The sequence below is a fragment of the Juglans regia genome, chromosome 14 (assembly GCF_001411555.2).
Source record: "Juglans regia cultivar Chandler chromosome 14, Walnut 2.0, whole genome shotgun sequence".
In the NCBI taxonomy this organism is placed as follows: Eukaryota; Viridiplantae; Streptophyta; class Magnoliopsida; order Fagales; family Juglandaceae; genus Juglans; species Juglans regia.
Window position 1 is genome coordinate 15631176 of NC_049914.1, and position 25657 is coordinate 15656832.

The 25657-nt window shown below is 36.6% G+C and overlaps 1 protein-coding gene across 1 annotated transcript in view; it reads left to right on the top strand.

Annotated features, from left to right (window-relative positions):
* The window catches only part of LOC118344569, a gene marked incomplete at its 5' end in the record, with an annotated part of 52109 nt that extends 26829 nt beyond the window's left edge, over positions 1-25280 (top strand). Inside the window, 2 exons of the mRNA XM_035685588.1 lie at positions 24985-25077; positions 25171-25280. Coding sequence (XP_035541481.1) covers positions 24985-25077; positions 25171-25280 — 203 coding nt within the window. The remainder of the gene's footprint in view (positions 1-24984; positions 25078-25170) is intronic.
* Positions 25281-25657: the final 377 nt, after the last annotated feature.

Below are 25657 nucleotides of genomic sequence, written 5' to 3' on the forward strand. Positions count from 1 at the left end.
GCCCCCTTGGTGATGAGCTACTCCGATGAGACATTACAAGGTGCTGCACAGAAGAATGTTAGCGGTAAAAAAGAAAACCTCACACACTCCTTTACGTGTTTCAACTCGAATAATGACACTCTACTCGTGTTTCACTCTTAATGGTTTTTTCCCGATAATAGTCTCACACTCTCTTGCCTTTTACCTCAATAGTTTTTCCACTCAAGTTCTTTCAGAACTAAATGAACTCAATCAAGACAAGGCATAATGATGGGAACCAAGGTGGGCCTAGTCTTAAAGATATGTTGCAAGTTCCAGATGGGCCAAATACAAGTTCAAGGCTTAAACGATGAAGATTATGCTTTGATTCATTTCATACGCTATGGAAAGGGCAACAACATGACTTATTGGCTTTGGACACTTGAAGGCTTTCAACTTATTTAATTAATTTCAAGGACCTATTTTATTTGCTTAGAATAATTGGGTTTATACTTATCTAAGGGCATGTTGGGAAAGTTATTATTTTATTGAACTAGGGTTAGTGTTACTGTAGCCAAGTCACTGTAGCGCGGCACTGTAGCCGCGGGACTATTCATCCAGGGGCACTTTTGGAAGATGGGGGTTTATTTTGGCTAGGGTTTCAATAGGTTTTGCTTTAAATACTCTATGTAGCCTCATTCTAATTAGATTATGAAGTTTATGAAATTTGATGAATTTATTCATTGTGAGTTGAGTTTTACTCCTCTTGTTCTTAATTGAACTTTTGAACTTATCAAAGGTAAATCACAACCTTTGTGGCGTTCCTCCTTTGTAATCTGGGTTCTTGAGACGGGTTCTTCAACGGGTCTAGATTTTAATATAATCTAGTTCTTGAAACGAGTTCTCATCGGGTCTAGGTTTTCCATCCATTAACTTGATTTTGGCTTTCTTGGAGAGTTTTTCAAATTGACTGTGGGTTCAAGGGATTCATTCCCGCGGGTTCATATCAAATAAAAATGACACGAGAATCAATGAAGTTATACGAATCAAAGAATAACAATAAGACAAGATACCAACTTGAGTGATGTATGCAGCAGCTCCTTTGATCATAAGGTTTAATAAACTTTGAATATGCTACCTTCTCTTTTCTTCATCTTCTGCTTTTTCTTTTTCTTTCTCTTTTTTTTTTCGAATTTTCTTTTCTCTTCTTTTCCTTTCCTTTCTTTTCTTTTCTTTTCTTTTCTTTTCTCTAATTCATCCACAAACTGCAATATTCAATTGTGAAAACCAATCAATTGAATTCAAACACACAAGCATGGACAATGAAGTAGAAGAGAATCAATGGAACGACACTCCAAGCAATTGACAAACTTAGAGATGCAGGAAACCCTAGAATTTTGAAACCCTAGGTGATGCACATTTCAGCCAAACCCGAGACCCTAAGAATTTCGGTAGCCAACTTTATGTTTCTATTTTTTTTTTTTTTTTGAAAACCCTAGAACAATGAAGCTCTAGAATTAAATTTAAGGATGCTAAAATTAAAAGATAGAATCAGACCTGATTGGAAACCTTACTCTGAATACCAAATGATATGAACCCGCAGGAAAAGAATCCCTTGAACCCACAATCAAATTGAAAACTCCCCAAGAAAGCCAAAATCAAGTCATGGATGGAGAATCTAGACCCGATGAGAACTCGTTTCAAGAACCTAGATTATATTAAAATCCAGACCCGTTGAAGAACCAGTCTCAAGAATCCAGATTACAAAGAAGGAACGCCACAAAGGTTGTGATTTACCTTTGATAAGTTCAAAAGTTCAATTAAGAACAAGAGGAGTAAAACTCAACTCATAATGAATAAATCATCAAATTTCATAAACTTCATAAACTGATTAGAATGAGGCTACATAGAGTATTTAAAGGAAAATCTAATGAAACCCTAGCCAAAATAAACCCCCATCTTCCAAAAGTGCCCCTGGATGAACAGTGTCACGGCTACAGTAACTATGGTACAGTAACCCTAACCCTAGTTTAATAAAATAATAACTTTCCCAACATGCCCTTGCATAGGCCCCCTTAAGTGCTTCCCATAATAAACTCAATTATTCTAAACTAATAAAATAAGTTCTTTAAATGAATTAAATAAGTTGAAACCCTTCAAGAACCCAAAGCCTTTAAGTCTTGTCGTTGCCTTCTTCCGTAGCTGATCAAATGAATTAAAACAGGATCCTCATCCTTCAAGCCCCATCTTGAATGTTGGCCTCTTGCTAAACTTATCCTAGGTGGATTGCATCAATCCTTACATTGTCTCTTTGATCTTCTTGGCCCATCTAGAAGTTGCAAATGATCTTTAAGACTAGGCTCATCTTGGTTCCCATTACATGATATCAATATTATCAATATTATCAAAACAATTCCATCCATCTTCAATGCAACCAAGCCAATTCTCACAAACAGGTTGCAAGCAAATCCCATTGCCAGTTGCAAGCAAATCTCACAAACAGGATTCTCACAAATTTTGTTTTTGCTAGTATGCTTGGTTGCCATCATTTGAAGGCTATACAAGGCTTTGATAACATCTAATGCAAAATGAAAGTAATGAATAGTGTGGTAACCAACCTATAAAACTATAAACATCTCAGAGGCTGCCATCCTAGTTGCTGCCCACATTCTCAAACACCCATATTTGTGATCCAAAATAACAAAAAGCCACAAATTAATCATGGGCTACAACCCCAAAACAAATACAACCATAATATACAAAACAACCCCAAAACATTACACCAACAAAAGGCTACACATCTTCAAAAGATGAAGATAGAGCTGGAGATGAAAATCGCTTCCAGGAATTCTCAAAAACCTCTATTTGAAGATTCAAGAAATACTCTCGTTGCATTCCATTCAAGCCAGTAAGATCCATCTTCATTATCTCTATATCGATCTTCCTATTCTCTGTATCATTTCCCCTCTAGTAATTGAGCCCTATCAGCATCCAATTTACTGGTCGCTCTATCTTCATCGGTGATATGAACCCGCGGGAAAGGAATCCCTTGAACCCATAGTCAATTTGAAAATACCCCAAGAAAGCCAAAATCAAGTCAATGAATGGAGAACCTAGACCAAATGAGAACTCGTTTCAAGAACCTAGATTATATTAAAATCTAGACCCGTTGAAGAACCCATCTCAAGAACCCAGATTACAAAGGAGGAACGCCACAAAGATTGTGATTTACCTTTGATAAGTTCAAAAGTTCAATTAAGAACAAGAGGAGTAAAACTCACAATGAATAAATTCATCAAATTTCATAAACTTCATAATCTGATTAGAATGAGGCTACATAGAGTATTTAAAGCAAAACCTAATGAAACCCTAGCCAAAATAAACCCCCATCTTCCAAAAGTGCCCCTGGATGAACAGTTCCTAGGCTACATGATGGGATCCAAGATGAGCCTAGTCTTAAAGATCATTTGCAACTTCCAGATGGGTCAAGAAGATCAAGGAGACAATGCAATGATTGATGCAATCCACTTGGGACAAGTTTAGCAAGAGCCCAACATTCAAGATGGGGCTTGAAGGATGAAGATCCAGTTTTAATTCATTTGATCAGCTATGGAAGATGGCAACGACAAGACTTAAAGGCTTGGGCTCTTGAAGGGTTTCAACTTATTTAATTCATTTAAAGAACTTATTTTATTTGTTTAGAATAATTGAGTTTATTATGGGAAGCACTTAAGGAGGCTTATGCAAGGGCATGTTGGGAAAGTTATTATTTTATTGAACTAGGGTTAGGGTTACTGTAGCCGAGTTACTGTAGCTCGGCACTGTAGCCGCGGCACTGTTCATCCAGGGTACTTTTGGAAGATGGGGGGTTTATTTTGGCTAGGGTTTCATTAGGTTTTCCTTTAAATACTCTATGTAGCCTCATTTTAATCAGATTATGAAGTTTATGAAATTTGATGAATTTATTCATTGTGAGTTGAGTTTTACTCCTCTTGTTCTTAATTGAACTTTTGAACTTATCAAAGGTAAATCACAACCTTTGTGGCGTTCCTCCTTTGTAATCTGGGTTCTTGAGACGGGTTCTTCAACGGGTCTAGATTTTAATATAATCTAGGTTCTTGAAACGAGTTCTCATCGGGTCTAGGTTCTCCATCCATTGACTTGATTTTGGCTTTCTTGGGGTGTTTTCAAATTGACTGTGGGTTCAAGGGATTCCTTTCCCGCGGGTTCATATCATTTGGTATTCAGAGCAAGGTTTCCAATCAGGTCTGATTCTATCTTTTAATTTTAGTATCCTTAAATTTAATTCTAGGGCTTCATTGTTCTAGGGTTGCCAAAAAAAAAAAAAATTGAAATAACAAGTAGGCTGCCGAAATTCTTAAGGTTTTGAGTTTGGCTGAAATTTGCATCACCTAGAGTTTCAAAATTCTAGAGTTTCCTGCATCTCTAAGTTTGTCAATTGCTTGGAGTGTCGTTCCATTGATTCTTTTCTATTTCATTGTCCATGTTTGTGTGTTTGAATTCAATTGGTTAGTTTTCACAATTGAATATTGCTGTTTGTGGATGAATTAGAGAAAAGAAAAGAAAAGAAAAGAAAAGAAAAGAAAAGAAAGGAAAGGAAAAGAAAAGAAAAGAAAAGAAAGGAAAAGAAAAGAAAAGAAAAGAAAAGAAAATTCCAAAAAAAAAAAAAGAAGAAGTTGAAGAGAAGAGAAGGTAGCATATTCAAAGTTGCTACATAGTTACAACAATGAGAAAGAAAGAAATTTGTTGATTGAACCTTATCATCAAAGGGGCTGCTGCATACATCACTCAAGTTGGTATCTTGTCTTATTGCTACTCTTTCATTCGTATAACTTCATTGATTCTCGTGTCATTTTTATTCCTTCATGTTTCTCTTGTTCTTGTTTCCTGAATCTAATTACTAGTTGGGATAAAACAAGGTTGCCTTGTCTTGATTGAGTTCATTTAGTTCTGAAAGAACTTGAGTGGAAAAACTATTGAGGTAAAAGGCAAGAGAGTATGAGACTATTATCGGGAAAAAGCCATTAAGAGTGAAACACGAGTAGAGTGTCATTATTCGAGTTGAAACACGTAAGGGAGTGTGTGAGGTTTTCTTTTTTACCACTAACATTCTTCTGTGCAGCACCTTGTAATGTCTCATCGGAGTAGCTCATCACCAAGGGGGCGAGTAGATAACTCATCCTTTGTTTTGCATGCCATGCAACATGAGTTTGAGCGGTTGAACTTGGTGTTAGGTGAGGTGAGGAATAGCATGGATAATCAAGAAGCAATGGTTAGAAATCTGCAAGCAGAGAAAGATAGGAGGCGACATGAGCCTAATATTAAGAATGGGTATGAGAATGGAGAGTATGGTGAGGATGAGGAAGTGCTAACATCTGAAGTTGGATTGGGTAGACATAGAAGAGTTAGGCATGGAAGAGGCCTTAGGGCAAACTCAGGGGGTCGAGATAGAGTAGATAAGAACCTTGGAAGCATCAAAATGAAAATACCATCATTCCAAGGTAGAACTGACCCTGAAGTTTATTTAGAGTGGGAGAAAAGAATAGAGTTGGTGTTTGATTGTCATAATTACTCTGAGCAGAAAAAGATGAAGTTGGTTGTAATTGAGTTCACTGATTATGCGATTATTTGGTGGGATCAATTAGTATCCAATAGGAGGAGGAATTTTGAGAGGCCTGTAGAAACATGGAGAGAGTTGAAAGCTATCATGAGGCGGAGATTTGTACCTAGCCACTACTATAGAGACCTCTACAAAAAATTACAAAATCTTATACAGGGGTCTAGGAGTGTAGAGGACTACCATAAGGAGATGGAGGTGGCTATGATTCGGGCTAATGTAGTGGAGGATCGGGAGGCCATAATGAAAAGATTTTTGAGGGGGTTGAATAGGGAGATAGCCAATGTAGTTGAGTTGCAACATTATGAGGAGGTAGAGGACATAGTGCACATGGCTATGAAGGTGGAGAGACGGCTAAAAGGAAATGGTACATCAAGGTATACTTCGGTTTCTAGTACTCCTTGGAAATCTAAGTGGGACAAAAATGATAAAGTTGTAGCAAAGGGGAAGACCGAACCACCAAAGGGAAAAGATTTGGGTGAGGCTGAAATCTCAAGAAAAAGAGAGAATGAGTTGAAAAACAATTGTGAGGCCGAGAGTTCAAAAAAAGAGGAGACTGAAAGAAAAACAGAGAGTGAGAGGAAAAAAGAGAATGAGGCCGAAACATCAAAAGAAAGAGTGAGAGAAAAAGAAAATAGAGAGGTGGTTGACAGTCAAGAAAAAAGAGTGGAGCCACAAGAGGAAAAAGAAAGAGAGATTGTGAAGAGAAATAAAAAGACAAAAGTGAGTTTTTATGCTAAGGCAAGCTTTTATGCTAACGAATTTAACGACTCTTTGCCTAGTGTTGTTGTTTCTTTCTTGCAGGGATACGAGGTCGTGATTCCTAGCGGTGTGTTTAGTGGATTATCACCCATTAGGGAGATAGAGCACTACATTGATTTTGTGCCAGGTGCAACAATTCATAACCGACCTTTCTTGGAAGAACATGAGTCATTGACACACTTAAAGGGAGAAGGTAACTTGTTGACCATAATGCGTGCTAAGCGGGAGGATTCTATTGAGACTTTTGCTCATGTATTCAAATACACACAAGGTATGGAAACTTTTGTGGTTGATGCTTTAGCAAAAAGGTATGTACTTATCTTCATTTTAGATGCAAAATTGTTAAAACTTGAATATGATAAGGCATTGCATGCTAATGATGATGACTTTGCTATTGTATATGGAACATGTGAGAAAGCATCGTTTGGTAAGTTCTATAAACTAGATTGGTACTTGTTTATAAAGAATAGATTTTATGTACCTACTAGTTTTATATGTAAGTTGCTTGTGTGCGATGGACATGGTGGTTTGTTGGGTAACCATGGTGTAAGGAAGACTTTTGTTGTGTTGCATGAACGTTTGTGGGAATATCATTTGCCTTTCAATGACGTGTTGCATGAACGTTTGTGGAAGTATCATTTGGCATTCATTGATGTATTGCATAAACATTTGTGGGAGTATCATTTGCCATTCATTGAGTTTGCATATTGGAGTGGTCATTTTGGTTCGAGGAAGACTTTAGATGTGCTTCATGAACATTTTTGGGACTATCATTTGCCATTAATTGAGTTTTCATATTGGAGTGGTCATTTTGGTTCAAGGAAGACTTTAGATGTGCTTCATGAATATTTGTGGGAGTACTGTTTACCATTCATTGAGTTTACATATTATTGGAGTGTTCATGCTACTACTAAATTTTCACCATTTGAAATTGTTTACGGACTTAATCCATTCACTCCTTTAGATTTAACATCTTTACCTGTTGATGGCAGGAGTAGCTTGGATGGTCTTTTCCAAATTCTTGAACAAATTAATGAAAATGCATATCTAATGGATCTTCCAGGTAATTATCTTGTTTCTACTATTTTCAATGTTACTAACCATTTTCCCTTTGATCCAGGTGGAGATTCGAGGTCGAATTCTTTTGAGGAGAGGGGGAATGATGGGATCCAAGATGAGCCTAGTCTTAAAGATCATTTGCAACTTCCAGATGGGTCAAGAAGATCAAGGAGACAATGCAATGATTGATGCAATCCACTTGGGACAAGTTTAGCAAGAGCCCAACATTCAAGATGGGGCTTGAAGGATGAAGATCCAGTTTTAATTCATTTGATCAACTATGGAAGATGGCAACGACAAGACTTAAAGGCTTGGGCTCTTGAAGGGTTTCAACTTATTTAATTCATTTAAAGAACTTATTTTATTTGTTTAGAATAATTGAGTTTATTATGGGAAGCACTTAAGGAGGCTTATGCAAGGGCATGTTGGGAAAGTTATTATTTTATTGAACTAGGGTTAGGGTTACTGTAGCCGAGTTACTGTAGCTCGGCACTGTAGCCGCGGCACTGTTCATCCAGGGGTACTTTTGGAAGATGGGGGGTTTATTTTGGCTAGGGTTTCATTAGGTTTTCCTTTAAATACTCTATGTAGCCTCATTTTAATCAGATTATGAAGTTTATGAAATTTGATGAATTTATTCATTGTGAGTTGAGTTTTACTCCTCTTGTTCTTAATTGAACTTTTGAACTTATCAAAGGTAAATCACAACCTTTGTGGCGTTCCTCCTTTATAATCTGGGTTCTTGAGACGGGTTCTTCAACGGGTCTAGATTTTAATATAATCTAGGTTCTTGAAACGAGTTCTCATCGGGTCTAGGTTCTCCATCCATTGACTTGATTTTGGCTTTCTTGGGGTATTTTCAAATTGACTGTGGGTTCAAGGGATTCCTTTCCCGCGGGTTCATATCACTACAGTGCCGCGCTACAGTAACTCGGCTACAGTAACCCAACCCTAGTTCAATAAAATAATAATTTTCCCAACATGCCCTTGCATAGGCCCCCTTAAGTGCTTCTCATAATAAACTCAATTATTCTAAACTTGTCCCAAGTGGATTGCATGAATCCTTGCATTGTCTCCTTGATCTTCTTGACCCATCTGGAAGTTGCAAATGATCTTTAAGACTAGGCCCATCTTGGATCCCATCATTCCCCCTCTACTCAAAAGGATTTAACCTCGAATCTCCACCTGGATCAAAGGGAAAATTGTTAGTAACATTGAAAATAGTATAAACAAGATAGTTACCTGGAAGATCCATTAGATATGCATTTTCATTAATTTGTTCAAGAATTTGGAAAAGACCATCCAAGCTACTCCTGTCATCAACAGGTAAAGATGTTAAATCTAAAGGAGTGAATGGATTAAGTCCATAAACAATTTCAAATGGTGAAAATTTAGTAGTAGCATGAACACTCCAATAATATGTAAACTCAATAAATGGTAAACAATACTCCCACAAATGTTCATAAAGCACGTCTAAAGTCTTCCTCGAACCAAAATGACCACTCCAATATGAAAACTCAATTAATGGCAAATGATAGTCCCAAAAGTGTTCATGAAGTACATCTAAAGTCTTCCTCGAACCAAAATGACCACTTCAATATGCAAACTCAATGAATGGCAAATGATACTCCCACAAATGTTCATGCAATACATCAATGAATGCCAAATGATACTTCCACAAATGTTCGTGCAACACTTCTTTGAATGGCAAATGATGTCCCCACAAACAGTCATGCAACACAACAAAAGTCTTTCTTACACAAGCAACTTATGCATAAAACTAGTAGGGACACAAAATCTATTCTTTCTAAACAAGTACCAATCTAGTTTATAGAACTTACCAAACGATGCTTTCTCACATGTTCTATACATACTAGCAAAGTCATCATCATTAGCATGCAATTCTTTATCATATTCAAGTTTCAACAATTTTGCATCTAAAATGAAGATAAGGACATACCTTCTTGCTAAAGCATCAACCACAAAAATTTTCATACCTTGTGTGTACTTGAATACATGAGGAAAAGTCTCAATTCAATTCTCTCGCTTAGCACGTATTCTAGTCAACAACTTACCTTGTCCCTTTAAATGTGTCAAGGACTCATGTTCTTCAAAGAAAGGTAGTGATATGAACCCGTGGGAATGAATTCCCTTAAACTCACAATCAATTTGAAAACTCCCCAAGAAAGCCAAAATCAAGTCAATGGATGGAGAACCTAGACCCGATGAGAACTCGTTTCAAGAACCTAGATTATATTAAAATCTAGACCCGTTGAAGAACCCGTCTCAAGAACCCAGATTACAAAGGAGGAACGCCACAAAGGTTGTGATTTACCTTTGATAAGTTCAAAAGTTCAATTAAGAACAAGAGGAGTAAAACTCAACTCACAATAAATAAATTCATCAAATTTCATAAACTTCATTATCTGATTTGAATGAGGTTACATAGAGTATTTAAAGGAAAACCTAATGAAACCCTAGCCAAAATAAACCCCCATCTTCCAAAAGTGCCCCTGGATGAACAGTGCCGCGCTACAGTAACTCGGCTACAGTAACCCTAACCCTAGTTCAATAAAATAATAACTTTCCCAACATGCCCTTGCATAGGCCCCCCTAAGTGTTTCCCATAATAAACCCAATTATTCGAAACTAATAAAATAAGTGTTTTAAATGAATTAAATAAGTTGAAAGCTTTCAAGTGCCCAAAGCGTTTAAGTCTTGTTGTTGCCCTTTCCATAGTTCATCAAATGAATCAAAACTGAATCTTCATCATTTAAGCTCTTGAATTTGTATTTGGCCAATCTAGAACGTGCAACATATCTTTAAAACTAGGCCCACCTTGGTTCCCATCATTCCCCCTCTCCTCAAAAGGATTCGACCTCGAATCTCCACCTGGATCAAAAAGAAAAATGTTAGTAACATTATCATTAATTTCATAAGTATTATCATTAATTTGTTCAAGAATTTGAAATAGTCCATCCAAGCTACTCCTATCATCAACTGGTGAAGACTTTAAATCTAAAATAGGAAATGGATTAAGTCTATAAACAATTTCAATTGGTGAAAATTTAGTAGTAGCATGAACACTCCAATTATATGTAAACTCAATGAATGACAAACAATACTCCAACAAATGTTCATGAAACACATCTAAAGTCTCCCTCACCCCAAAATGACTACTCAAATTATATGCAAACTCAATGAAAGACAAATGATGCTCACGTAAACGTTTATGCAACAAGTCAATGAATGGCAAATGATACTCCCACAAACGTTCATGCAACACATTTAAAATCTTATTTACACCAAAATGACTACTCCAATTATATGAAGACTCAATGAATGGCAAGCAATACTCCCACAAATGTTCACGCAACACATCAATGAATGAAAAATGATACTTCCACAAACGTCCATGCAACACGTCATTGAATGGCAATTGATATTCCCAAAAACGTTCATACAACACAACAAAAGTCTTCCTTACTCCAAGGTTACCCAACAAACCACCATGTCCATCACACACAAGCAACTTAGGCATAAAACTAGTAGGCACACAAAATCTATTCTTTCTAAACAAGTACCAATCTAGTTTATAGAACTTACCAAATGATGCTTTCTCACATGTTCCATACACACTAGCAAAGTCATCATCATAAGCATGTAATTCCTTATCATATTCAAGTCTCAACAATTTTGCATCTAAAAAGAAGACAATAACATACCTGCTTGCAAAAGCATCAACCACAAAATTTTCCATACCTTGTATGTATTTGAATACATGAGGAAAAGTTTCAATACAATCTTCCCGCTTAGCACGCATTTTAGTCGACAACTTACCTTGTCCCTTTAAGTGTGTCAAGAACTAATGTTCTTCCAAGAAAGGTTGGTTAGGAATTGTCGCACTTGGCACAAAATCAATGTAGTGCTCTATCTCCGTAATAGGTGGCAATCCACTAAACACACCACTAGTAATCACGACCTCATATCCCTGCAAGAAAGAAACAACAACACTAGGCAAAGAGTCGTTAAATTCGTTTTTATAAAAGTTTGCCTTAGCATAAAAACTCACTTTTGTCTTTCTATTTCTCTCTGCAATCTTTCTTTCTTTTTCCTCTTGTGGCTCATCTCTTTTTTCTTGACTCTCAACCACCTCTCTATTTTCTTTTTCACTCTCTCTTTCTTTTGATGTTTTGGCCTCATTCTCTTTGTTTTTTTCACTCTCTCTTTTTCTTTCACTCTTCTCTTGTTTTGAACTCTCGGCCTCACAATTGTTTTTCAACTCATTCTCTTTTTTTCTTGAGGTTTCAGCCTCACCCAAATCTTTTCTCTTAGGTGGTTCGGTCTTTCCCATTGTAACAACTTGATCATTTTTGTCCCACTTTGGTTTCCAATGAGTACTAGAAACCGAAGTATACCTTGATGTACCCTTTCCTTTTAGCCGCCTCTCCACCTTCATAGCCATATGCACTATATCCTCTACCTCCACATAATGTTGCAACTTAACTCCATTGGCTATCTCCCTATTTAACCCACTCAAAAATCTTTTAATTGTGGCCTCCCGATCCTCCACTACATTAGCCCGAATCATAAGCAACTCCATCTCCTTATGGTAATCCTCTATACTCCTAGACCCCTGTGAAAGATTTTGTAGTTTTTGGTTGAGGTCTCTATAGTAATGGCTAGGTACAAATCTCCGCCTCATGATAGCTTTCAACTCTCTCCATGTTTCTACAGGCCTTTCAAGATTTCTCCTCCTATTGGATACTAATTGATCCCACCAAATAATCGCATAATCAGTGAACTCAATTACAGCCAACTTCACCTTCTTTTCCTCAAAGTAATTATGACAATCAAACACCAACTCTATTCTTTTCTCCCACTCTAAATAAAATTCAGGGTCAGTTCTACCTTGAAATGATGGTATTTTCATTTTGATGCTCTCAAGGTTCTTATCTACTCCATCTCGACCCCCAGAGTTTGCCTTAAGGCCTCTTCCATGCCTAACTCCTCTATGTCCACCCAATCTAACTTCAGATGTTAAGCCTTCTTCATCCTCACCAAACTCTCCATTCTTATACCCATTCTCAATTCTAGGCTCACGTCGCCTCCTATCTCTCTCACCTTGCAAATTTCTAATCACTGCTTCTTGATTATCCATACTATCCCTCACTTCACCCAACACCAAGTTCAACTGCTCAAACTGTTGTTGCATGGCTTGCAACACAATGGAAGAGTTATATTCTCTCCCCCTTAGTGATGAGCTACTCCGATGAGACATTATAATGTGCTGCACAAAAAGAAAGTTAGTGGAAAACCTCACACACTCCTTTACGTGTTTGCACTCGAATACTGGCACTCCACTCGTGTTTCACTCTTAATTGGCATTTTCCCAATAATAGTCTCATACTCTCTTGCCTTTTACCTCAAGAGCTTTCCCACTCAAGTTCTTTCAGAACTAAATGAACTCAATCAAGACAAAGGCAACCTTGTTTTATCCCAACTAGTAATTAGATCCAGGAAACAAGAACAAGAGAAACATGAAGGAATAAAAATGACACGAGAATCAATGAAGTTATACGAATGAAAGAGTAAGAATAAGACAAGATACCAACTTGAGTGATGTATGCAGCAGCCCCTTTGATCATAAGGTTTAAATCAACAAATTTCTTTCTTTCTCTTTGTTGTAACTATGTAGCAACTTTGAATATGCTACCTTCTATTTTCTTCATCTTCTTCTTTTTTTTTTTTTTTTTGGAATTTTCTTTTCTTTTCTTTTCCTTTCCTTTCTTTTCTTTTCTTTTCTTTTCCTTTCTTTTCTTTTCCTTTCCTTTCTTTTCCTTTCTTTTCTTTTCTTTTCTTTTCCTTTCTTTTCTTTTCTCTAATTCATCCACAAACAACAATATTCAATTGTGAAAACCAACCAATTGAATTCAAACACACAAACATGGACAATGAAATAGAAGAGAATCAATGGAACGACACTCCAAGCAATTGACAAACTTAGAGATGCAGGAAACTCTAGAATTTTGAAACCCTAGGTGATGCAAATTTCAGCCAAACCCAAAACCCTAAGAATTTTGGCAGCCTACTTTTTGTTTCAATTTTTTTTTTTTTTTTTTGGCAACCCTAGAACAATGAAGCCCTAGAATTAAATTTAAGGATGCTAAAATTAAAAGATAGAATCAGACCTGATTGGAAACCTTGCTCTGAATACCAAATGATATGAACCCGTGGGAATGAATTCCCTTGAACCCACAATCAATTTGAAAACTTCCCAAGAAAGCCAAAATCAAGTCAAGGATGGAGAATCTAGACCCGATGAGAACTCGTTTCAAGAACCTAGATTATATTAAAATCTAGACCCGTTGAAGAACCCGTCTCAAGAACCCAGATTACAAAGGAGGAACGCCACAAAGGTTGTGATTTACCTTTGATAAGTTCAAAAGTTCAATTAAGAACAAGAGGAGTAAAACTCAACTCACAATGAATAAATTCATCAAATTTCATAAACTTCATAATCTGATTAGAATGAGGCTACATAGAGTATTTAAAGGAAAACCTAATGAAACCCTAGCCAAAATAAACCCCCATCTTCCAAAAGTGCCCCTGGATGAACAGTGCCGCGCTACAGTAACTCGGCTACAGTAACCCTAACCCTAGTTCAATAAAATAATAACTTTCCCAACATGCCCTTGCATAGGCCCCCCTAAGTGTTTCCCATAATAAACCCAATTATTCGAAACTAATAAAATAAGTGTTTTAAATGAATTAAATAAGTTGAAAGCTTTCAAGTGCCCAAAGCGTTTAAGTCTTGTTGTTGCCCTTTCCATAGTTCATCAAATGAATCAAAACTGAATCTTCATCATTTAAGCTCTTGAATTTGTATTTGGCCAATCTAGAACGTGCAACATATCTTTAAAACTAGGCCCACCTTGGTTCCCATCAGGTAGGGTAGGGATTGTCGCACCTGACACAAAATCAATGTAGTGCTCTATCTCCCTAATAGGTGACAATCCACTAAATACACCGCTAGGAATCACGACCTCATATCCCTGCAAGAAAGAAACAACAACACTAGGCAAAGAGTCGTTAAATTCATTAGCAAAAGCTTGCCTTAACATAAAAACTCACTTTTGTCTTTTTATTTCTCTCTACAATCTCTCTTTCTTTTTCCTCTTGTGGCTCAACACTTTTTTCTTGACTCTCAAACACCTCTCTATTTTCTTTTTCTCTCTCTCTTTCTTTTGATGTTTTGGCCTCATTCTCTTTTTTCCTCTCACTCTCTTTGTTCTTTTCACTCTCTGTTTTTCTTTCAGTCTCCTCTTTTTTTGAACTCTCGGCCTCACAATTGTTTTTCAATTCATTCTCTCTTTTTCTTGAGGTTTCAGCCTCACCCAAATCTTTTCCCTTTGGTGGTTCGGTCTTCCCCTTTGCTACAACTTGATCATTTTTGTCTCACTTTGATTTCCAAGGAGTACTAGAAACCGAAGTATACCTTGATGTACCTTTTCCTTTTAGCCGTCTCTCCACCTTCATAGCCATGTGCACCATGTCCTCTATCTCCTCATAATGTTGCAACTCAACTACATTGGCTATCTCCCTATTCAACCCCCTCAAAAATCTTGTCATCGTGGCCTCCCGATCCTCCACTACATTAGCCCAAATCATAGCCACCTTCATCTCCTTATGGTAGTCCTGTACACTCTTAGACCCCTGTATACGATTTTGTAATTTTTTGTAGAGGTCTCTATAGTAGTGGCTAGGTACAAATCTCCGCCTTATGATAGCTTTCAACTCTCTCTATGTTTCTACAGGTCTCTCAAGATTCCTCCTCCTATTGGTCACTAATTGATCCCACCAAACAATCGCATAATCAGTGAATTCAATTACAACCAACTTCACCTTCTTCTCCTCAGAGTAATTATGACAATCAAACACCAACTCTATTCTTTTCTCCCACTCTAAATAAACTTCAGGGTCAGTTCTACCTTGGAATGATGGTATTTTCATTTTGATGCTTCCAAGATTCTTATCTACTCTATCTCGACCCCCTGAGTTTGCCCTAAACCCTCTTCCATGGCTAACTCCTCTATGTCCACCCAATCCAACTTCAAATGTTAAGCCTTCCTCATCCTCACCAAACTCTCCATTCTTATACCCATTCTTAATTCTAGGCTCACGTCGCCTCCTATCTCTCTCACCTTGCAGATTTCTAATAATTGTTTCTTGATTATCCATACTATCTCTTACTTCACCCAACACCAAGTTCAACCGCTCAAACCGTTATTGCATGGCTTGCAACACAAATGATGAGTTATCTGCAACACCTTTTGGTGATGAGTCACTTCTATGAGACATCATAATATGCTGCACAAAAAGAATGTTAGTGGAAAACCTCACACACCTTACGTGTTTACACTTGAATAATGGCACTCTACTCGTGTTTCACTCTTAGTAGCTTTTTTCTGATAATAGTCTCACACACTCTTACCTTTTACCTCAAGAGCTTTCGCACTCAAGTTCTTTAAGAACTAATTGAACACAATCAATAGAAAGCAACATTGTTTTATCCCAACTAGTAATTAGATCCAGGAAACAAGAACAAGAGAAACATGGAAGGAATAAAAATGACACGAGAATCAAGGAAGTTATACGGATGAAAGAGTAACAATAAGACAGGATACCAACTTTAGTGACGTATGCAGCAGCCCCTTTGATGATAAGGTTCAATCAACAAATTTCTTTCTTTATCTTTATTGTAACTATGTAGCAACTTTGAATATGCTACCTTCTCTTTTCTTCTTCTTCTTCTTTCTGTTTTTTTTTCCTTTTTTTTTGTTCAAATTTTTTTTTTCTTTTCCTTTCTTTTCTTTTCTTTTCTTTTCTTTTCTTTTCCTTTCTTTTATTTTCTCTAATTCAACCACAAACAGCAATATTCAATTGTGAAAGCCAAGCAATTGAATTCAAGCACACAAGCATGGACAATGAAATAGAAGAGAATCAATGGAACGACAGTCTAAGCAATTGACAAACTTAGAGATGTAGGAAACCCTAGAATTTTGAAACCCTAGGTGATGCAAATTTCAGCCAAACCCAAAACCCTAAGAATTTCGGCAGCCTACTTTTTGTTTCTTTTTTTTTTTTTTTTGGTAACCCTAGAACAATGAAGCTCTAGAATTAAATGTATGGATACTAGAATTAAAAGATAGAATCAGACCTTATTGGAAACCTTGCTCTGAATACCAAATGATATGAACCCGGGGAAAGGAATCCCTTGAACCCACAATCAATTTGAAAACACCCCAAGAAAGCCAAAATCAAGTCAATGGATGGAGAACCTAGACCCGATGAGAACTCGTTTCAAGAACCTAGATTATATTAAAATCAAGACCCGTTGAAGAACCCGTCTCAAGAACCCCGATTACAAGGAGGAACGCCACAAAGGTTGTGATTTACCTTTGATAAGTTCAAAAGTTCAATTAAGAACAAGAGGAGTAAAACTCAACTCACAATGAATAAATTCATCTAATTTCATAAACTTCATAATCTGATTAGAATGAGGCTACATAGAGTATATTTAAAGCAAAACCTAATGAAACCCTAGCCAAAATAAAACCCCCATCTTCCAAAAGTACCCCCTGATGAACAGTGCAGCGGCTACAGTGCAGTGCTACAGTAACTCGGCTACAGTAACCCTAACCCTAGTTCAATAAAATAATAATTTTTCCAATATGCCATTGCATAGGCCCCCTTAAGTGCTTCCCATAGTAAACTCAATTATTCTAAACTAATAAAATAAGTTCTTTAAACGAATTAAATAAGTTAAAACCCTTCAAGAGCCCAAAGCCTTTAAGTCTTGTCGTTGCCCTCTTCCGTAGCTGATCAAATGAATTAAAACTGGATTTTCATCCTTCAAGCCCCATCTTGAATGTTGGGCTCTTGCTAAACTTGTCCCAAGTGGATTGCATCAATCCTTGCATTGTCTCCTTGATCTTCTTGGCCCATCTGAAAGTTGCAAATGATCTTTAAGACTAGCCCATCTTGATTGTTGACTAGAATGCGTGCTAAGCGAGAGAATTGCATTGAGACTTTTCCTCATGTATTCAAGTACACACAAGGTATGGAAATTTTTGTGGTTGATGCTTTAGCAAGAAGGTATGTCCTTATCTTCATTTTAGATGCAAAATTGTTGAAACTTGAATATGATAAAGAATTGCATGCTAATGATGATGACTTTGCTAGTGTGTATGGAACATGTGAGAAAGCATCGTTTGGTAAGTTCTATAAACTAGATTGGTACTTGTTTAGAAAGAATAGATTTTGTGTCCCTACTAGTTTTATGCATAAGTTGCTTGTGTGTGATGGACATAGTGGTTTGTTGGGTAACCTTGGTGTAAGGAAGACTTTTATTGTATTGTATGAACATTTTTGGGACTATCATTTGCCATTCAATGACGTGTTGCATGGACGTTTGTAGAAGTATCATTTTTCATTCATTGATTTGCTGCATGAACGTTTGTGGGAGTACCATTTGCATTTCATTGACGTATTACTTGAACGTTTGTGGAAGCATCATTTGTCATTCATTAACATGTTGCATGAATATTTGTGGAAGTATTACTTGCCATTCATTGAGTTTGCATATAATTGGAGTGTTCATGCTACTACTAAATTTTCACCAATTGAAATTGTTTGTATACTTAATCCATTTCCTCCTTCAGATTTAAAGTCTTTACCAGTTGATGATAGGAGTAGTTTGGATGGACTATTCCAAATTCTTGAACAAATTAATGAAAATACATATCTAATGGATCTACCAGGTAAGTTTCATGTTTCTACTATTTTCAATGTTACTGACCATTTTCCGTTTAATCCAGGTGGAGATTCGAGATCGAATCCTTTTGAGGAGAGGGGGAATGATGGAAACCAAGATGGGCCTAGTTTTAAAGATCATTTGTAACTTTCAGATGGGCCAAGAAGATCAAGGAGACAATGCAAGGATTGATGCAATCCACTTGGGACAAGTTTAGCAAGAGCCCAACATTCAAGATGGGGCTTGAAGGATGAAAATCCAGTTTTAATTCATTTGATCAGCTACGGAAGAGGGCAACGACAAGACTTAAAAGCTTTGGGCTCTTGAAGGGTTTTAACTTATTTAATTCGTTTAAAGAACTTATTTTATTAGTTTAGAATAATTGAGTTTACTATAGGAAGCACTTAAGGGGGTCTATGCAAGGGCATATTGGAAAAATTATTATTTTATTGAACTAGGGTTAGGGTTACTGTAGCCGAGTTACTGTAGCACGGCACTGTAGCCGCGGCACTGTTCATCAGGGGGTACTTTTGGAAGATGGGGCTTTTATTTTGGCTAGGGTTTCATTAGGTTTTGCTTTAAATATACTTTATGTAGCCTCATTCTAATCAGATTATGAAGTTTATGAAATTAGATGAATTTATTCATTGTGAGTTGAGTTTTACTCCTCTTGTTCTTAATTGAACTTTTGAACTTATCAAAGGTAAATCACAACCTTTGTGGCGTTCCTCCTTTGTAATCCGGGTTCTTGAGACGGGTTCTTCAACGGGTCTAGTTTTTAATATAATCTAGGTTCTTGAAACGAGTTCTCATCGGGTCTAGGTTCTCCATCCATTGACTTGATTTTGGCTTTTTTGGGGTGTTTTCAAATTGATTGTGGGTTCAAGGGATTCCTTTCCCGCGGGTTCATATCAATCGGCCTTCCTTTTTCTCTCCCTTTCTTTCTCAGCCTTCTTGCCTGGAGGTCTCTCAAAAAAGACCTCTACGTTGTCATCTGTCGCGTCGTCTCCTAGTGGAGTCGACTCCGCCATAGCAGGGCGTTTCCCGTGTGCTTTCCTTCTTGTAGACAACATGGACACGTGTTGTTGCCATTTAACAATGTTCCATGTTGTATGTGGCCTTCTCAGTCTCTCTATACATGATTTTAGCTCTTTCAATCTAAATATGCGAATATAACAAGAATGTGAGAATAGAATTTCAGCTAGAAGATTTGGAATGAAATTTAGTTAGAAACTCATACCTTGTCCTGCTCTGTTGCACCACTTGAATGCAAAGATTCTACTTAAGCCATAGCAACACAAAATTTATTTGTGTATTTTTGGATCACCGACCATCGATTGGTCAATGACCCCCCAGAACGATTTGCCATGCTAGTATTTTTATGCTCATTGTAATAATTGCTAATTCTCTCCCACATTTGAAATATTTTTTATATGTCCCTCGTATAGCATTCATGCTAATATTGAGCCAAGCCGACACGAGGCGATTGTCCTCCTCTGCGGTGAAAGACACACCTCGTTGTGTTTTCTTACTAGGTGGCCTTTTTTCACCTTCCAATAGTATTGCTTGGAGTCCAACATTATCATGGCTACTAGTCATTACGGCTGTGGATTTCCCTTGTTCACCACTTTGCAATAGAGTGGTAAAAAATGGATCTTCATCAAATGTGGTGTTCATCATTGATTCAAGTATAATTGTAAAAAATCAGGACTAGACTCATAAACACTGCTACTGAACAGCAGCCATAATCTCAAGTATTCACACATAATCTCATGCAAGTAGGTCTAATATTGCATTTTTTAAAGACAATACTTCCTTTCAGAAAAGCAGGTATATTAAACATTACAAGCAGGGCTAATATTTATAAACAAGAAATACGTTCGAATGAGCTGACCAATGTGTTATTTTTTTTTTTATTATTATTAGGTTGTATGAAATACGTTCGAAGTTAATTTATATATTGATATGTTTGTTTTTAACATGAACGTTACATATCAATGTGGGCTACTGCCCAGTTTATAAAATGCAGAAGGAAACAGTTTCTAAAGCTAGCTGGGAATGGCATGGTCAACTGGTTGAAGACATTAAAGGGGTTTTGAAGAATAGATATAACTGGACAGTCATACATACATATAGGGAATGCAATTGTGTAGCTCACTTTCTAGCAAAAGTTTCTTTACTTGTACATGAGGAAAGAATCTGGATAGAAGAAGGCCTAGAAACACTTTTGACTTGATTGGATTACGATTTTGAGTTACCATAAATGTTTCAAACTTACAAACATGAAGACAAGCGAGACCAAAGAAACTACCCAAGACCATAATGCAAACTTACAAACATGTTTCAAACTACCCGAGACCTAATGCAACTTCAGGGGAACTCAAAGAACTCTGTACGCGCTCCAAATAATTCGATCGACAATTTGGGGAACTCAAACAAACTCAGTACCTTAAACTAGATTTTGGGATTTCTAGAGAAACATTACAGCACTTTCCATCTTTATTTATCCCCACCTCAATCTCATTGGTTCGAATCAAGGCTAGGGTTTCGAATCAAACCCAAACAACATCAACAAAAACAAACCCAAACAATAAAATCAATAGTAGAATCAAGGCTAGGGTTTCGAATCAAACCCAAACAACATCAACAAAATCAAACCCAAACAATAAAAATCAAGAGTAAAATCAAGGCTAGGGTTTCGAACCGTACCGTGGGCTTGTCGTACTGGAGAGAAGCTATCGCGGTGCCATGCTGGAGAGTGCTGTCGTGGGAGAGAATGGTTGCGAAAGAAGAGAAAGAAGGAAGAGATGCGGAAGAGGGAAGAATAGAAATAAAAGAAAAAAAAAATAGAGGAAGAGACGCGAGAGAGAAAGAGGGAAGAAGAAAGAGAAAGAAATCCCGGGAGAGAGAATGCCGAAATTAATAAACAATGTATTTGGAGGTAAAACAGTTCTTTTCATCTTTGAAGAAAATGATGAAATTACTGTAAATAATATTTAAAATGAAAAGTGTTTGGCTAATTCAATGTGGGCCAACTATTGATAAAATTAGTTAAATTTAGAGATGAAATGTTATTTGGAGAAACCAATGTGGATGCTCTTATATTACCAATGCATTGGGAAGGAGTCTATAAACAACATAGTTTCAAAGTGAGTTGTACTACGATCACTAGCAGGTACTCACAGTGCATATGAGGAACTGTGACGTTACCACATATTATGATATTAATTATGAATTGGTAAGCACTAGCAATGGCTTATTCATCTTTATCTTCATCTTCATATTTGCATAATGTCTATAAATTCATCTACATTGGTTTATGCATCTCTAAATTTTTACAAAGCTATGAATAGTGCTTCTTCAAATTTGAAGAAGCACTATTCACTCTCCAAACATTTTTTTTAATGTTTTTTCTCTCTCCTACCCATTAAAATAAACTTTGTAGAATTTGTATTAAGATGATTTTGATATATGAAATTTGATACAAAGTGTTTATTAGTACATATTAATATTTGATAAAATTAGTCATTTTGATATATGAAATTGGTAATATTTAGATATATGGAATTTGTATTTTTTTGCACATGGTGCTAATTTTAAAATATATAAATAATAATAATTTTAAGAAAAAAAAAATTAAAAATAATAATATTTTTTTATTATTTGGTTCAAATATTCATAATCCAATGTGAGGTTTTTCTTGATATGCAAAATCAATCTTTAAAAGATGTGATTTTGAAGATGCATATAGAGAAACCAATACTAGTGCTCTAAGATAATGATGAAAGTTTATGATGAAGTTATGTTTTCAAAAATGATGGCAAAAATGTTTACTGAATGGAAAACCTTTGTGTCTCCATTTTTCTAAAATGTTAAGGAATCTAGATGAGAGACATACATACTGATTTTTCTGCATCTCATGCATTGCATATTTATCATGCTTCATGTTTAATCTTTGTGCAAGTTGATTGTTTAACTTATTGAGATTTCGAGTGAATTTCACCCTTTTATGGGACACTATCATTCCACTCGGAATGGTAGAAGTTATGTCAGGACTCAAGGAGGACAAGCTAGATGGAGTGCTGGAACCGACTAACTGAGGAGGGAGCCAGACCTTGAGAGGAGATTGGATTTAATCCTAATGTTATAAGCCAAGTCCTTCATGCTTTAGAACGCACGAAGCAGATGATTTGACTTTAGAGTATGCTACATTGGTATTTTGAACTTAATGATTACTAATGAAATTGGAATGTTTTTAGTTATTCTGGCATAAGTTATACTTTCACCTTTATTTCCGTTGTGATTATTGCATACTGCTAGTTGCATACTACGATACATTGCATAGTAACTATCATGTACGGGAGTATGTAACCTTGTGTTGCATGTCCTGAAACTCTAAGCCTATGTTCCATCCCAAGAGGAGATTGAGGGCGTCACAGGCCCTGTTTGGATGTTCAGCAGAGTTGTGATGAGTTGAGTTCTTTATGAATAATACTGAATTGAGATGGTGAAGTGAGTTTTGTGGGACCCAAATAAAATGAGTAAAAGATGTGTTTGGATATTAAGATGAGTTAAGATGTATTTATGGGAGGTTGAAAAAGGTTGTGGGTCCCGCGTGTAAAGAAGTATTGAGTTGAGAAAGGTTGTGAGTCTCACATGTAAGGAGGTTTTGAGTTGAGATGAGTTTAGTGATTTGAGAGTTAGGTGTTTGGATGTTAGACTCAGTTTAAAATTAAATTAAACTGAGTTGATTACAATTCAGTCCAAATTCCAAACGGGACCTAAATTTTAGGTCGCAAGGGAAAAAGGCTACTGCCAAGGGCAATGATTTCGTTACTAGCAGCGTGAGATCTAACTGACCACCACTCTAATATTGGGAAAGGTACCTACTAACGTTAGATAATTCTTCGTAACCATCATTTAAGGTTAGGTTTGGATAGTGAGTTGCGATGAGATGAGTTAATATGAAAGTTAAAAGTTGAATAAAATATTGTTAGAATATTATTTTTTAATATTATTATTATTTTGGGATTTGAAAAAGTTGAATTGTTTATTATATTTTATGTGAGAATTTGTGAAAGTTGTAATGATGAGATGAGATGAGATGGGTTGAGAGTGTTTCTCAATCCAAATGTGACCTAAGTTGGTAATTCTTATATTCGTGTCTATTGGAATATTGTGCAGCCACTGTTTACATTAATGAACAGATAATTGATGTGTGGCTATTTGGGATTGATGGGCGGCTGTTTGGGTTATTGTAGTAGTGTTGGGGGGCATAGAAAACTTAAGAATGGTTGTTGGTTGTTGGGCAAGTCGATTTGATATGTTGGGATAAATGAGGCTGTTTATTGGTTTGATGCGTCAATAGAAAGTTTGTTGTTTTAAACATGTGATGCGGTTGTTGTGCCCTGCCCTGTGAAATGTTGGGATAAAATAGGTAATTGTGTAACACCCCCTTCCTATAGGCAATGAGTGTCACATGTTTTTCATAAAACTAAACCCGGCAAAAGATATCATATTTAATAACATGAAATTAACATTTATTTCATAAGAGATTTGTCTAATAAAATGTCTTCCAAAAACTTAACTGATAAACTAAATAAATTTATGTCATAAAAGCAATTTTATTCTAGAAAGTCTGAAATCGAATCAACTGCTCCATCTAATCTCGGTCTGTCTGCTCGTGTTCATCATCCTCACCTAAGTGGTTAAAAGACATGAAATAAATTAAAATGAGTCGAAGACTTAGTAAGAAATCCATCACAACGTAAACATAAAAAATATAAGGTTTTCATAAAAGTTTTCATGTTGAGAGCTTAAAATTCATAACTGTTCATACTGATGTTTATGCTATGCATGAATGATTTATCTGAATTCACTGACTGGTCTGACTTAATTGACTGATCTGACTGGCCAACACACTTAACCCTATGTGCGAGGTTGTGCACCGGCCCCACCTAGGAAAATCTCGTAAATCACTAGAGGTCCAGTCTAGTGTTTACATCCGATAAAACTTAATACAGAGTTTTGGATTTAAAAAATAATAATAATAATCAATAAATAAAACCTTAATATTAATAAAAATAATAATCATAATAATAATAAAAATAATAACTAAATGATTTATTTATAAACCCCAAATATAAGTTTATCATGTTACAAAATCTCCCCCTCTGAAAGAAAATGTCGTCCTCGAGATGGAACGTACCTCAAATAAAATAAATAGGCGTATTTCTCTCTCATGTCTTCCTTGTGTTCCCAAGTGGCTTCTCTCTCGCTGTGGTGACTCCAAAGTACCTTGACCATTTGAATATTTCTATTTCGTATCACTTGGGCATTATGCGCTAATATTCTCACTGGAACTTCTTCGTAGATGAGGTCGTCTCGAATTTAAAGTGGCTCTTACTCCAATGCACGTGTGGGATCCGAGGCATACTTTTGTAACATAGAGACATGAAACAAGTTGTGCACTGCTGACAAGTGACGTGGAAGTGCTAGTCTGTAAGCTGCAGCACCTACTCTTTCTAAGATCTCGAAAGGACCTATGTACCTCGGGCCTAACTTTCCCTTTTTACCAAATCGCATTATCCCTTTCATCGGTGCAACTTTCAAAAGTACTTTGTCTTCTACCTCAAATTCTAATTCTCGTCGCCATTGGTTTGCATATTTCTTATGTCACTCTTGTGCTATTGCAAGCTTCTTTCTAATAATTGATATTTTCTCACTCATGTTGTATAATTTCTTGTCCCAGTATCCTCCGCTCTCCTACTTCATCCCAATAGAGGGGCGACCTACATTTACGTCCATAGAGAACTTCATACGGCGTTGCCTGAATACTTTCCTGGTAACTGTTATTATATGCAAACTTGATAAGGGGTAGATACTTAATTCAACTACCTTTAAATTCCATCATGCACGCTCTAAGCATATCTTCTAGGATCTGAATTGTCTTATCTGATTGACCATCTGTCTGAGGATGAAATGTCGTGCTACAAGTCAGTTGAGTTCCCAACTCCTTCTGTACCTTTCTCCAAAAGATTGAAGTGAATTGGGTATCTCTGTCAAAGATGATCTTAGATGGTATCCCATATAATCTGACAATCTCTCTAACGTACAACTCTACCAGTCTATCCACGGAGTACGTCATCTGAATAGGAATAAAATGGGCTGATTTTGAGAGTTGATCAGCAATCACCCATGCTGCATCCTGACCTCCTAGCACCTTCAGAAACCCTGAAACAAGTCCATCCCAATCTCATCCCAAGTCCACACGGGTATAGGGAGTGGTTGAAGTGTACCTGATGGTCTCTGATGCTCTGCTTTGACTTGTTGACATGTCAGACACTGTGCGACATATGTCACTATCTCTTGCTTCATCCCACTCCACCAAAAGTGTTGTTTTAAATCCCGATACATCTTGGTGC